Source organism: Pelophylax lessonae, assembly GCF_965119305.1.
Source record: "Pelophylax lessonae genome assembly, chromosome: 6".
Classification (NCBI taxonomy): domain Eukaryota; kingdom Metazoa; phylum Chordata; class Amphibia; order Anura; family Ranidae; genus Pelophylax; species Pelophylax lessonae.
This window is the reverse complement of record NC_138773.1, coordinates 1,511,617-1,526,821: the sequence shown is the minus strand read 5'-3', so window position 1 is coordinate 1,526,821 and position 15,205 is coordinate 1,511,617. Positions and strand designations below refer to the sequence as shown.

General features: G+C 55.0%; 1 protein-coding gene across 2 annotated transcripts in view; it reads right to left on the bottom strand.

Annotated features, from left to right (window-relative positions):
* Nucleotides 1-13,731, bottom strand: part of RNF40 (ring finger protein 40) — a 39,299-nt gene extending 25,568 nt beyond the window's left edge. For both annotated transcript variants that reach the window (XM_082262288.1, XM_082262289.1), the window contains exons 1-8: nt 13,555-13,731; nt 12,761-12,928; nt 10,405-10,552; nt 4,453-4,680; nt 3,669-3,787; nt 1,745-1,891; nt 1,590-1,664; nt 814-933 (exon numbers count right to left, since the gene is read on the bottom strand). In XM_082262288.1, the coding sequence (XP_082118414.1) occupies nt 814-933; nt 1,590-1,664; nt 1,745-1,891; nt 3,669-3,787; nt 4,453-4,680; nt 10,405-10,552; nt 12,761-12,928; nt 13,555-13,686 (1,137 nt within the window). In that variant the 5' untranslated portion in view covers nt 13,687-13,731. The remainder of the gene's footprint in view (nt 1-813; nt 934-1,589; nt 1,665-1,744; nt 1,892-3,668; nt 3,788-4,452; nt 4,681-10,404; nt 10,553-12,760; nt 12,929-13,554) is intronic.
* Nucleotides 13,732-15,205: the final 1,474 nt, after the last annotated feature.

Sequence of the window (15,205 nt, the reverse complement as noted above, 5' to 3'; positions counted from 1 at the left end):
AACGGTCAGCTTGGCCCTGTGCTTGGGGTCATTGTCCTGCTGAAGGGTCAGCTTGGCCCTGTGCTTGGGGTCATTGTCCTGCTGAAGGGTCAGCTTGGCCCTGTGCTTGGGGTCATTGTCCTGCTGAAGGGTCAGCTTGACCCTGTGCTTGGGGTCATTGTCCTGCTGAAGGGTCAGCTTGGCCTTGTGCATGGGGTCATTGTCCTGCTGAAGGGTCAGCTTGGCCCTGTGCATGGGGTCATTGTCCTGCTGAAGGGTCAGCTTGGCCCTGTGCTTGGGGTCATTGTCGTGCTGAAGGGTCAGCTTGGCCAACTCAACGATGCAGGTCATTTTTGTTCCAGTATTTTCAAATTGTGCTCCTTATAACAACCACACCGTCTTTTTCCAGAGCAGCCTATATGTCTCCGGAAGTTACCTGTGGCGTTTTCTTTGCAGCCACAACTGCCAGAGGAACAGTCTTTCTTGGTCTACCTGACCTTGGCTTAATATCAAAAGATCCCCGAATTTTCCACTTCCTAATAAGCGATTGAACAGTACTGACTGACATATACAAATCTTTGGATTTCTTTTTAAAAATGTTTTTTAAAATGTTCTTCATCATTATAAAGCTCCATTACCTTGTTACACAGGTCTTTTGACAGTTCTTTTCTGTTCCCCAAGTGTTTTGGCATGATCGGTCCTATTTTCCATATCAATGCCAAATTTTCACTATTTCTGCCTGGGGATGCAAACTTTTAAGCACAACTGTACCTTCAGCCTTACGTAGAGCTATACCTACAACAGACATCCTCTGCTCACCACACTTCTATATACCTTCAGCTTCTCCTTGAGCCGTACGGCCGCCTGTAACTCGTTCTGCAGCTTCTCCAGCTCACACAGGCGACTGTTGGCCAGTTCCTGGTTCTCCTCCAGCTCTGCGTTCAGCATCTCAAACTGTGGAAGGAAGACGTGTGAGGGGTGGGAGAGGAGACGCATGAGCAGGGGGGGGGGTTGGGAGAGGAGACGCGTGAGAGGGTCCGAGGGGAGATGCGTGAGGGGGGGGGCGCGTGGGGGGGGATGCATGGGGGAGGGTCGGTGGGGAGATGCGTGAAGGGTTGAAGGGGAGGACGCGTGAGGGTGGGGGGGGTCGGAGGGAAGACGTGTGAGGGGGAGAGGGGGGTCGGAGGGAAGACGCGTGAGGGGGAGAGGGGGTCGGAGGGAAGAAGCGTGAGGGGGAGAGGGGGTCGGAGGGTAAGACGTGTGAGGGGGGTCGGAGGGGAAGACACGTGAGGGGTTGGAGGGGAGGATGCGTGAGGGGGGGGGGGTCGGAGGGGAAGACGCGTGAGGGGAGGGGGAGGGGGGTCGGAGGGGAAGACACGTGAGGGGAGGGGGGGGGGGGTCGGAGGGGGAAGACGCGTGAGGGGAGGGGGAGGGGGGGGGGCGGAGGGGAAGACGCATGAGGGAGGGGAGATGCGTGAGGGAAGGGGTGGTCGGAGGGGAGACACGTGAGGGGAGGGGGGGTCAGAGGGAAGACGCGTTGGGGGGGGGGGGGGGGGTCGGAGGATAGCCAGTGACTGGGGTCAGAGTGGAGACAATATGGATGACATCACCTTCTGCACTGTCAGCGTGGTTTGTCCTCCCTGGAAACCTCCAGAACTTCCTGAGATGTGACATCCGGAGTTCAGCTGCAGGAGAAAAGGTTTATAATGAGCAGAGTTGAGGGCCGGTCTGGGCATTACAGTAATTCCCATGCTTTGCCACCAACCTGTTCCAGGGCCTCAGCCAGGTGCCGGTTCAGCTTCTGCTCGTGTTTCCTCAGCTTCTCGATGTCCCACTGCAGATCTTCGATGCTCCTCTCCATCTCAGACACTTTGGTTTCGGAGGAGACGGCGCGGTCCTGGAGCTCATGGTGCTGGTGGGGGACACAACCAATGAATTAAATCCGTTTCTCAACCTTTTTACCTTGGAGGAACCCTTGGCAGAGAGTTTGAGATCTCGGGGACGCCCTGAATAAAATTTTCACATCTACAGCTCATGGAACATTGGGTCTGATCAGAGGAGCAGCGCAGGGAAGCTGCTGTTGTAACAAACTTTTCCCCTTGATCTCCACTAGCTCTCCTCTCGTCCATCCCAGGTGATATCACATAGAAGAGCCTGGAATAGAAGAGGAGGACCTGTGGGGGACAGAGCAGTAAACAAAAGTATGCTTCCCTGCACTGCTCTGCCAATCCTAGCCATGGGCTCCCCCTCTCTGCTAAACCCCCAGTCTGTATTGACTGCTGCATTACAGTGCTCAGGCTCTCTGTCCCACACCCCCTTCACCCCCCTGTGTGATGGTGGAAGGGGGCACCTCTCCCCCGTCGTGGGTATCAAAACAGAAGGAGACCCCCCGTCCCAGGTATCACAGCGAAAGAGGGACCCCCCCCCACCCTTCCGGGTATCATAGCGGAACAGGACGCCCCACCCACCGTCCTGGGTATCACAGTGGAAGGGGACACCCCCCCCCCGCCGTGTCATTATGGAAGGGGATGCACCACCCCCCGCCGTGTGTCTTTATGGAAGGGGGCGCCCCCCCGCCGTGTGTCATTATGAAAGGGGACGCCCCCCCCCCGCCGTGTGTCATTATGAAAGGGGACGCCCCCCCCCCGCCGTGTGTCATTATGGAAGGGGACGCCCCCCGCCGTGTGTCATTGTGGAAGGGGACGCCCCCCCCCGCCGTGTGTCATTATGGAAGGGGACACCCCCCCCCGCCGTGTGTCATTGTGGAAGGGGACACCCCCCCCGCCGTGTGTCATTATGGAAGGGGACGCCCCCCCCGCCGTGTGTCATTATGGAAGGGGACGCCCCCCCCCGCCGTGTGTCATTATGGAAGGGGACACCCCACCCGGCGTGTGTCATTATGGAAGGGGATGCCCCCCGCCGTGTGTCATTATGGAAGGGGATGCCCCCCGCCGTGTGTCATTATGGAAGGGGACGCCCCCCCCGCCGTGTGTTATTATGGAAGGGGACGCCCCCGCCGTGTGTCATTGTGGAAGGGGACGCCCCCCCCACCGTGTGTCATTATGGAAGAGGATGCCCCCCCCGCCGTGTGTTATTATGGAAGGGGACGCCCCCGCCGTGTGTCATTGTGGAAGGGGACGCCCCCCCCACCGTGTGTCATTATGGAAGAGGATGCCCCCCGCCGTGTGTCATTATGGAAGGGGACGCCCCCCCCCGCCGTGTGTCATTATGGAAGGGGATGCCCCCCGCCGTGTGTAATTATGGAATGGGATGCCCCCCCCGCCGTGTGTCATTATGGAAGGGGACACCCCCCCCGCCGTGTGTCATTATGGAAGGGGACGCCCCCCCACCGTGTGTCATTATGGAAGAGGATGCCCCCCGCCGTGTGTCATTATGGAAGGGGAGGCCCCCCCCCCGCCGTGTGTCATTATGGAAGGGGATGCCCCCCGCCGTGTGTCATTGTGGAAGGGGACGCCCCCCCCCGCCGTGTGTCATTATGGAAGGGGACGCCCCCCCACCGTGTGTCATTATGGAAGGGGACGCCCCCCCCCACCGTGTGCCATTATGGAAGGGGACGCCCCCCCCCCCGCCGTGTGTCATTATGGAAGGCGACGCCCCCCCCCCCCGTGTGTCATTATGGAAGGGGATGCCCCCCCCCACCGTGTGTCATTATGGAAGGGGACTCTCACCTGCAGGGAGATCCGATGGTGCTTCTCCTGCAGGACGATGGCCAGGTCCTGCAGTCTGTGGTTCTCTGTGATCAGCTCCTTGTTGAGGCTGCGCAGGGATTCATCCAGCTGCTCAGGCGCTGCTCAGAGAGACATGAGAGAGGAGTCACATGACATGAAGAGCCCCTCCCCCTCCTAAATATAACTCCCCTCCAGTGTCCTCAGCCCGGGGTACTGCTAAACCAGGGGGAGGGGAGACCCATCATACACATACGGGGGGGGGGGTACATAGGACAGCCACTTGACTTACATCACTGGCTACATTCTTGTACCAGGTCAGTGACGTCACTGGCTACATGCTTGTACCAGGTCAGTGACAACCCAGGCTACATTCTTGTACCATTGTACCAGGTCAGTGACGTCACTGGCTACATGCTTGTACCAGGTCAGTGAAGTCAGGTGTCCAGCGATTATTTCTGGAGGAATCTGGAATTACCGCCCCCCATGTTTGGTGTACTGTGAGTATATCGTAATGCTGTGAAAGAGAACCTGTCACTGAAAAGTACATATTACGTCACAGCAACCCCCACTTATAGGTCAGAGGTTAGCCACGCCTTCCCCTGGGCTCCACCTCAGTGACATATGGGGGTCGGTCATGCAGCATTGTGTGTATGGGGGGGGTCCCCCTTATATTTCACACATACTCTATACTGAGGGAGAGTAATGAGTAGCTCATTATAAATGTTTGTCTGCCCCGCCCACGTCTGACCACAGAACCCAATCCCAGCTTCCGTCAGTGCCTTACCTCTGCTGTGAATGCGCTCACACAGTTCCTGCACCCGGCGGTGCAGTTTGCTAGAGGTCTCTAGGACCCAGGACACGGCTCTCTTACTGAACTCCATGCGTTCTTGTAGCTGCAGCTCGATCTCCTCAGGAGTACTGCAGGCAAGTGTAGCCAGGAAGTTCAGAGAGGATTCTGGGAGCGATCCGGAGGGTTCGGGTGTCGAGGGAACAGCTGGAGGTGCGGGGGTGTCTGCAAGGATGGAAGGAAGGAACTGAGAGCTGGAAAGAACGCAACATGTACTACAAACAGCAGGCTCCGCCTCCAATCACCCCGCCCCCATAATATGTACTACAAACAGCAAGCTCCGCCTCCAATTACTCCGCTCCCCCATAACATACTACAAACAGCAGGCTCCGCCTCCAATTACCCCGCCCCCGATAACATGTATCACACACAGGGGGCTCCTCCCCCCATTACATTTACTACAAACAGCAGGCTCCGCCTCCAATCACCCCACCCCCCATAACATGTACAACAGCAAGCTCCGCCTCCAATCACTCCGCCCCCCATAACAAACTACAAACAGCAGGCTCCGCCTCCAATTACCCCGCCCCCGTTAACATGCATCACACACAGGGGGCTCCTCTCCCCTATTACATTTACTACAAACAGCAGGCTCCGTCTCCAATCACCCCCCCCCCCATAACATGTACTACTGGGATGGAAGTCACTTTGGTTGGGGGCCCGTGGAACCCAGCTTACCTTAGAGAGGTTGGGAAATCCCTCGCTCAGCCCCCTAGGCCCCTCTTATGTGTAAGTCACCCTGTGTCTATTAGGGGCACAGCGTGACCGGGAAAATGGACAGCTACGTACTGGACACTGAGAATATGGTTTGGATTACTTCAAATGGGACAGTGATATTTATCAACCATATATCTCAAGAAATATATGAAGAATATTCCTGGCCGATTTGATTCTGAACATGTTCATTGAAAGAGCCAATCACATTGGCCTCTGTTCCATGTTCTTCAGTGTCAGAGACGGACAGTCTGTCACTGGTGGTCTCTTCCTATTGTCTGTGTATTGAGGTGGGATGTGGATTGTGGTAAGCCTGTCTGTCCCATTGTTAATGAACTCACATATTGTTTATATCCAGATGGTTAGATAATTAGTTCAGGTTAATTCCATTTCTGTATACAATGTCATCTGCATTTGATAATGTAATCAGGCACCTGAGCTGATGGGGTAGTTTGATCAGGAGGGGGGGGGGGGGTCCTCATGTGTGTATATATTCTGTGCGAGACTGTCAATAAAGGAGTTGATGTTTTCAGATATATACAAGCTAAGTTGTCGGCTAGCTTTGTATGGGGGCAGCTGGAATATCTGATATCTATGTTCAGACTGTAGGAAGCCAGGTCGCTGTTCTGTTACATTGGTGGCAGCGGTGGGATGCTTCCTGCAGTCTGGGACATCCAAACCTCCACCAGGATCCAGGGTTGCAGAAGAGGAGAGGTACAGATATCAGCCGCCATGGAAGAGGAATTCTTAAGGAGGCTGCGAGAGATGCGGATACAGTACAGGGGGCCAATGTCAGAGAAGGTCCTCAGCACAGGGGACCGGTGTCAGAAGGTCCTCAGCACAGGGGACCGGTGTCAGAGAAGGTCCTCAGCACAGGGGACCGGTGTCAGAGAAGGTCCTCAGCACAGGGGACCGGTGTCAGAGAAGGTCCTCAGCACAGGGGACCGGTGTCAGAGAAGGTCCTCAGCACAGGGGACCGGTGTCAGAGAAGGTCCTCAGCACAGGGGACCGGTGTCAGAGAAGGTCCTCAGCACAGGGGACCGGTGTCAGAGAAGGTCCTCAGCACAGGGGACCGGTGTCAGAGAAGGTCCTCAGCACAGGGGACCGGTGTCAGAGAAGGTCCTCAGCACAGGGGACCGGTGTCAGAGAAGGTCCTCAGCACAGGGGACCGGTGTCAGAGAAGGTCCTCAGCACAGGGGATCGGTGTCAGAGAAGGTCCTCAGCACAGGGGACCGGTGTCAGAGAAGGTCCTCAGCACAGGGGACCGGTGTCAGAGAAGGTCCTCAGCACAGGGGACCGGTGTCAGAGAAGGTCCTCAGCACAGGGGACCGGTGTCAGAGAAGGTCCTCAGCACAGGGGACCAGTGTCAGAGAAGGTCCTCAGCACAGGGGACCGGTGTCAGAGAAGGGAAGAATCCTCTCCTCCTTCCAGGAAAGGTACTGGTCGCAGTATGGATTGTGGGTGCTGGTCCCAGTATGGATTGTGGGTGCTGGTCGCAGTATGGATTGGGGGTGCTGGTCCCAGTATGGATTGGGGGTGCTGGTCCCAGTATGGATTGGGGGTGCTGGTCCCAGTATGGATTGCGGGTGCTGGTCCCAGTATGGATTGCGGGTGCTGGTCCCAGTATGGATTGCGGGTGCTGGTCCCAGTATGGATTGCGGGTGCTGGTCCCAGTATGGATTGCGGGTGCTGGTCCCAGTATGGATTGCGGGTGCTGGTCCCAGTATGGATTGCGGGTGCTGGTCCCAGTATGGATTGCGGGTGCTGGTCTCAGTATGGATTGGGGGTGCTGGTCCCAGTATGGATTGGGGGTGCTGGTCCCAGTATGGATTGGGGGTGCTGGTCGCAGTATGGATTGGGGGTGCTGGTCCCAGTATGGATTGGGGGTGCTGGTCCCAGTATGGATTGGGGGTGCTGGTCCCAGTATGGATTGTGGGTACTGGTCGCAGTATGGATTGTGGGTGCTGGTCGCAGTATGGATTGTGGGTACTGGTCGCAGTATGGATTGGGGGTGCTGGTCGCAGTATGGATTGGGGGTGCTGGTCGCAGTATGGATTGGGGGTGCTGGTCCCAGTATGGATTGTGGGTGCTGGTCGCAGTATGGATTGGGGGTGCTGGTCGCAGTATGGATTGTGGGTGCTGGTCGCAGTATGGATTGGGGGTGCTGGTCGCAGTATGGATTGGGGGTACTGGTCGCAGTATGGATTGTGGGTGCTGGTCGCAGTATGGATTGTGGGTGCTGGTCGCAGTATGGATTGTGGGTACTGGTCCCAGTATGGATTGTGGGTGCTGGTCGCAGTATGGATTGTGGGTGCTGGTCCCAGTATGGATTGTGGGTACTGGTCGCAGTATGGATTGTGGGTGCTGGTCCCAGTATGGATTGTGGGTACTGGTCGCAGTATGGATTGGGGGTACTGGTCCCAGTATGGATTGTGGGTGCTGGTCGCAGTATGGATTGTGGGTACTGGTCGCAGTATGGATTGTGGGTGCTGGTCCCAGTATGGATTGTGGGTGCTGGTCCCAGTATGGATTGGGGGTGCTGGTCCCAGTATGGATTGGGGGTGCTGGTCCCAGTATGGATTGGGGGTGCTGGTCCCAGTATGGATTGGGGGTGCTGGTCCCAGTATGGATTGTGGGTGCTGGTCCCAGTATGGATTGTGGGTGCTGGTCGCAGTATGGATTGTGGGTGCTGGTCGCAGTATGGATTGGGGGTGCTGGTCGCAGTATGGATTGTGGGTGCTGGTCCCAGTATGGATTGTGGGTGCTGGTCCCAGTATGGATTGTGGGTGCTGGTCCCAGTATGGATTGTGGGTACTGGTCCCAGTATGGATTGTGGGCGCTGGATTTGGGAGATAAACCGCACAAGGAATGGAAAGCTGAGTTAAGCCGGCTTGTCTAGGAGGAGATACGATTGGACGGGAGCTATAGAGCTCTCTGCTGGTATGTGACACAAGTGTGCCCATGGACAGCGGACGACAGCCCAATGGAAGGCTTTGGCTATGGCGGCCTGGGACTGTCATTAGAGAAATGGTCAGAGGACCCCAACTTTGGGAGGGATTTGGAGTGGCGGTTAGAGGAAATGATGGATTCCAGAGAAAAGATTCTGAACATCTCGGAAGTTCTCTGGGCACTGGAAGATTTGGAGTTTCTGGCCATTCAGGAATGGGAGATCGCCTACAGATGGCTGCTAGACTCTGCTCAGCACCAACCAGTGTTACCGGAAGAGGAGATTGTAGGTCCCTCATCCCAGCAACAGCCAACAGCACTGGGGGTGGAGATGGTTGGTCCCCCTACCCAGCCCCAGCCACGGATTACAGATTTACCTGACTTTTCATGATATGGATGATAAATCACCTGCCAAAGTGTTGGCACTGAGCCCGAGTGCCACCTGCCTGTGCCCTGGACTTTCAGCAATCCCAGAGACTGAGGATATAATAGACTTTTCTGCTGAGGAGGAACATCCCAGGGAGCCTACAGGAGAAGAGCGGCATCCAGGCCTAGCACTGCTGACCTCTGCCTGCAATAATCGGTGACCCAGGAAGATGTGTGCAAGGCCACTGACTTTTCAATTTACTTCCCTGCGGCACAGCGGGCATCAGGGCCGTATATCACTGAGCTCTGCCCTCAACTAACAAAGGATGGGTTTCCTGAGAAAGTGGATGGGACTGCAGACTCTGCCTTTATATCCCAGAGATGCTGGGCAGTCAGTCCAGATCCCCAACAGCCTGAGGGAGTGAGCCCAGCCACCCTGTCCTCTCTCCAGCAGCTGAATAGACTCCCAGGGGAAGGGCCAGTCCACGCTTCTCCCCAGCGGCGGGTATAATCTACGAGAGAGGCAGAGGTTGGCTGGGTGAGTAACGCTGTGTTTGGGACAATTTGTTTGGAGTACTGTGTGGGTGCAGACATTGGGGGATGGGAACTATGGACTAACTTCGAAGTCAACCCGTTTGGGGTCTCCTCCTGCGTTTGGAAAGGGGAGAGATGTGATGGGAGTCACTTTGGTTGGGGGTCTGTGGAACACTGCTTACCTTAGAGAGGTTGGGAAATCCCTGTCTCTGCCCCCTAAGCCCCTCCTATGTGTAAGGAAATGATGGACAGGTACTTAATGGACACTGAGAATATGGTTTGGATTACTTCAAATGGGACAATAATATTTATCATCCATATATCTCAAGAAATATATGAAGAATATTCCTGGCCGATTTGATTCTGAACATGTTCATTGAAAGAGCCAATCACATTGGCCTCTGTTCCATGTTCTTCAATGTCAGAGACGGACAGTCTGTCACTGGTGGTCTCTTCCTATTGTCTGTATATTAAGGTGTGATGTGGATTCTGTTAAGCCTGTCTGTCCCATTGTTAATGAACTCACCTATTGTTTCTGTCCAGATGGTTAGATAATTAGTTCAGGTTAATTCTATCTCTGTATACAATTTCATCTGCATATGATAATGTAATCAGGCACGTGACCTGATGGGGTAGTTTGATCAGGAGGGGGGTCCTCCTGTGAGTATATATTCTGAGAGAGACTGTTCAATAAAGGAGTTGATGTTTTCAGATACATACAAGCTAAGTTGTTGGCTAGTTTTGTATGTAGGGCGGCTGGTATATCTGATATCTATGTTCAGACTGCAGGAAGCCGTATACTGACGGAAGCCCACAAACAAAGTGTGGGTCGCTGTTCTGTTACAACTAAAAACAGCAGGCTCCGCCTCCAATCACCCAATGTACCATAACATGTTTTACACATAGCGGTCGCCTCCAATCAGCCCGCCCCCATAACATGTATTACACACAACAGACCCCGCCTCCAATCACCCCACCCCCATAATATGAACTACACACAGCGGGCCCCGCCTCCAATCACCCTACCCCTCATAATATGTACTACAAACAGTAGGCTCCGCCTCCAATCACCCCGCCCCCATAACATGTACTACAAACAGCGGGCTCCTCCTCTAACCCCACCGCCCCCTATAAAAATGTAATACACGCAACAGGCTCCGCCTCCAATCACCCCGCCCCCCCATAGCATGTACTACTAACAGCAGGCTCCGCCTTCAATCACCCACCCCCCCATAAAATGTATTACACACAGTGGGCTCCGCCTCCAATCACTCTGCCCCCCATAACATCGACTACAGACAGTGGGCTCCGCCTCCAATCCCCCATTACCTTTACGGTCAGTCTCCTCTGTGGCCTGGGGGCCCTCAGCTCCAGCATGGCTCTCCTTTGGCTCCTCCTTCTCCTCCGGGGCCCCGGGCTGGGGGGGTGGCGGCTCATTATCATACCGATTTAACAGGAGCTGCACATTCTCATCTAACTGAGAGGAGAGAAAAGGACAACGAGTTCAGGAAGAGGTCACCGAGGACGTATGGGACTGACCTGTATGGACAGAGGACGTATGGGACCATAGACTGACCTGTATGGACAGAGGACGTATGGGACCATAGACTGACCTGTATGGACAGAGGACGCATGGGACCATAGACTGACCTGTATGGACAGAGGACGTATGGGATGTAACGGGAGTCACTTTGGTTGGGGGGCCTGTGGAACCCAGATTACCTTAGAGGGGTTGAGAAATCCCTGTGTCAGCCCCCTCTTATGTGTAAGTCACTCTGTGTCTATTAAGGACACCGAAAACAGGGTGACCAAGGAAATGATGGACTTCATGAGAATATGGTTTGGATTACTCAAATGGGAGAGTAATATTTATCAACAATATCTCTCAAGAACTATGCAGATTTATTCCCACTTTACACTGTGAGACCTATAGCGTGTTGCCATGAAGTCTGACTCCTAAATATTCAAAGCAATGCTTAGATGTGTATTCCATGATTCCATGTACTTCAATGTAGGAGACGGACAGTCTGTCACTGGTGGTCTTTTCCTATTGTCTGTGTAATAGGATGTTCTGTGTTTATACTTATAATAATGTGTAATTTTGTATTTTGTTTTAGCCTTGGTGCCGGCAGTCTGGTCCTCCAGGCTGGTATAAGTACGCTGAGTTAATTAGCATGTTAATGATAACCTTGTCTAGATGGGATTAGCCATGAGTCAGCTGTACCTCGTTATTGAACCATTGTGTGATGTTTTGGGTAAATATTCGGCTGTAGTGACTGACATAATTCTCAAGTATATAAAAAGTCTGTTTCTTGTTCAATAAAGGAGTTGTTGTTTTCAGACACATACAAGCTAAGTTGTCGGCAAGCTTTGTATGGGGGGGCGACTGGAATCTCTATATATGTTCAACACTGACGGAAGCCCACAAACACAGTGTGGGTCGCGGATCCGTTACAGTGGGTGTAGGGAATACTGGGTCGGTGTAAGGAGCATTGGGTCAGAGTAGGGAGAGTATAGGGTCAGAGTAGGGAGAGTATAGGGTCAAAGTAGGGAGAGTATAGGGTCAAAGTAGGGAGAGTAAAGGGTCAAAGTAGGGAGAGTATAGGGTCAGAGTAGGGAGAGTATAGGGTCAGAGTAGGGAGAGTATAGGGTCAAAGTAGGGAGAGTATAGGGTCAAAGTAGGGAGAGTATAGGGTCAGAGTAGGGAGAGTATAGGGTCAGAGTAGGGAGAGTATAGGGTCAGAGTAGGGAGTAAAGGGTCAGTGTAGGGAGTATTGGGTCAGAGTAGGGAGAGTATTGGGTCAGAGTAGGGAGATTATTGGGTCAGAGAAGGGAGATTATTGGGTCAGAGTAGGGAGAGTATTGGGTCAGAGTAGGGAGAGTATAGGGTCAGAGTAGGGAGAGTATAGGGTCAGAGTAGGGAGTAAAGGGTCAGTGTAGGGAGTATTGGGTCAGAGTAGGGAGATTATTGGGTTAGAGAAGGGAGATTATTGGGTCAGAGTAGGGAGAGTATTGGGTCAGAGTAGGGAGAGTATTGGGTCAGAGTAGGGAGAGTATTGGGTCAGAGTAGGGAGATTATTGGGTCAGAGTAGGGAGATTATTGGGTCAGAGTAGGGAGATTATTGGGTCAGAGTAGGGAGATTATTGGGTCAGAGTAGGGAGAGTATTGGTCAGAGTACGGAGAGTATTGGGTCAGAGTACGGAGAGTATTGGGTCAGAGTACGGAGAGTATTGGGTCAGAGTACGGAGAGTATTGGGTCAGAGTAGGGAGAGTATTGGGTCAGAGTACGGAGAGTATTGGGTCAGAGTACGGAGAGTATTGGGTCAGAGTACGGAGAGTATTGGGTCAGAGTACGGAGAGTATTGGGTCAGAGTACGGAGAGTATTGGGTCAGAGTACGGAGAGTATTGGGTCAGAGTAGGGAGAGTATTGGGTCAGAGTACGGAGAGTATTGGGTCAGAGAAGGGAGAGTATTGGGTCAGAGTACGGAGAGTATTGGGTCAGAGTACGGAGAGTATTGGGTCAGAGTAGGGAGAGTATTGGGTCAGAGTAGGGAGAGTATTGGGTCAGAGAAGGAAGAGTATTGGGTCAGAGAAGGGAGAGTATTGGGTCAGAGAAGGGAGAGTATTGGGTCAGAGAAGGGAGAATTTGGTCAGTGATCCCTCCTCGCAGGCGCTGCACGTACCCGGCTCCAGTATCGGTTGACGATGAGCAGAGTGGCGTCATCAGTGGCCTGTCTCTTCTCCAACTTCTCTATCTTCTCCCGCAGCTCGTCCTCAAATCCCTGCCGCTGCTCCAGCCGTTCCGCAAGCTTCTTATTCTTAAACTGCAGAACCTTCATATCCATCTCCTCCTGAGGGGGGCAGTATGAGAGCAGAATGACCCCGTACCCGTCATCCTTATACCCCTGTGCACTTTGCCCCACACAGCAACCCCCCCCACCCCATACCCATCATCGTTATACCCCTCATAGTGTGCCTGACGTCACACACAGCACCCCCCCCCCACACACACACACAGCTACCCCACCCCCCGTACCCATCATCCTTATACCTCTGTGCACTTTGCCCCACGCAGCAGCCCCCCACCCCATACCTGTCATCGTTATATCCCTCATTTTGTGCCTGACTTCACACACAGCACCCCTCCCCCCCCACACACACACACAGCACCCCCCCCCCCCGTACCCATCATCCTTATACCCCTCATAGTGGGCTGACATCACACACAGCACTCCCCCCCCCCCCACACACACAGCACCCCCCCCCCAGTACCCGTCATCCTTACACCCCTCATAGTATGCCTGACATCCCACACAGCACTCCCCAACCTCCCCATGTATTTGTCATCCTTATACACACCACAGTTTGTCCGACATCCCACACAGCACCTCTCCCCCCGTACCCATCAGCCTTATACCCCCCATTGTGTGCCTGACATCCCACACAGCAACCCCCCCCCCCCCCCCCGTGCACTGACCGTAGAAGAGATTCCTCCCAGGCGGATCGGCTCAATGAGTGTAGTCTGCGTCTTCTCTTCATGGTTGGCTTTCTTCTCTGAAGGACCAGCACCCCCATCCCCCGCTGATCTCTTACTTCCTGCCCCAGACATGGTGGTCCTCTATGAGAGGTCCTCTCCGCACAGCGATCACATTTACTGACAGCGATCACATTTACTGACACACTCCGAGAGGATTACCTGCAAGAAGGATCACAGGAGACATCACTGACCCTGTGCAAGCCACACCTCCCCCCATTGTTCTCCCGCCCATCACCATAATCTTCCCGCCTCCATCACCATCCACTCCCCGCCTCCACCCCCACCATCTCCCCACCTCTGTGACTCCATCCCCATCATCTCCCCGCCTCCACCCCCCATCATCTCCCCGCCTCCACCCCCCAATCCCCATCATCTCCCCGCCTCCACCCCACCATCTCCCCACCTCCACCCCCATCATCTCCCTGCCTCCTTCACTCCATCATCTCCCTGCCTCCACACCTCCTTCCCCATCATCTCCCCGCCTCCACACCCATCATCTCCCCGCCTCCACTCCCCAATCCCCATCATCTCCCCGCCTCCACCCCACCATCATCTCCCTGCCTCCTCCACCCCTATCATCTCCCTGCCTCCACCCCTAGTTCCCCATCATCTCCCCGCCTCAACCCCTCCATCCCCATCAGCTCCCCGCCTCCACCCCTCCATCCCCATCATCTCCCCGCCTCAACCCCTCCATCCCCATCATCTCCCCACCTCCACCCCCATCATCTCCCTGCCTCCAACCCTCCATCCCCATCATCTCCCTGCCTCCTCCACCCCTATCATCTCCCCGCCTCCACCCCTCCTTCCCCATCATCTCCCCACCTCCACCCCCATCATCTACCTGCCTCCTTCACTCCATCATCTCCCTGCCTCCACCCCTCCTTCCCCATCATCTCCCCGCCTCCACCCCCATCATCTCCCCGCCTCCACCCCCATCATCTCCCCGCCTCCATCCCCATCATCTCCCCGCCTCCACCCCCCAATCACCTCCCTGCCTCCACCCCTCCATCCCCATCATCTCCCTGCCTCCTCCACCCCTATCATCTCCCTGCCTCCACCCCTAGTTCCCCATCATCTCCCCACCTCCACCCCCATCATCTCCCTGCCTCCAACCCTCCATCCCCATCATCTCCCTGCCTCCACCCCTCCTTCCCCATCATCTCCCCGCCTCCACCCCTCCTTCCCCATCATCTCCCCACCTCCACCCCTCCTTCCCCATCATCTCCCCGCCTCCACCCCTCCTTCCCCATCATCTCCCCGCCTCCACCCCTCCTTCCCCATCATCTCCCCGCCTCCACCCCCATCATCTCCCCGCCTCCACCCCTCCATCCCCATCATCTCCCCGCGTCCTCCACCCCTAACATCTCCCCGCCTCCACCCCCCAATCACCATCATCTCCCCGCCTCCACTCCTCCATCCCCATCATCTCCCTGCCTCCAAACCCATCATCTCCCTGCCTCCACCCCTCCATCCCCATCATCTCCCCGCCTCCACCCCTCCATCCCCATCATCTCCCCGCCTCCACCCCTCCATCATCTCCCCGCCTCTGTCACTCCATCATCTCCCCACCTCCACCCCCCAATCCCCATCA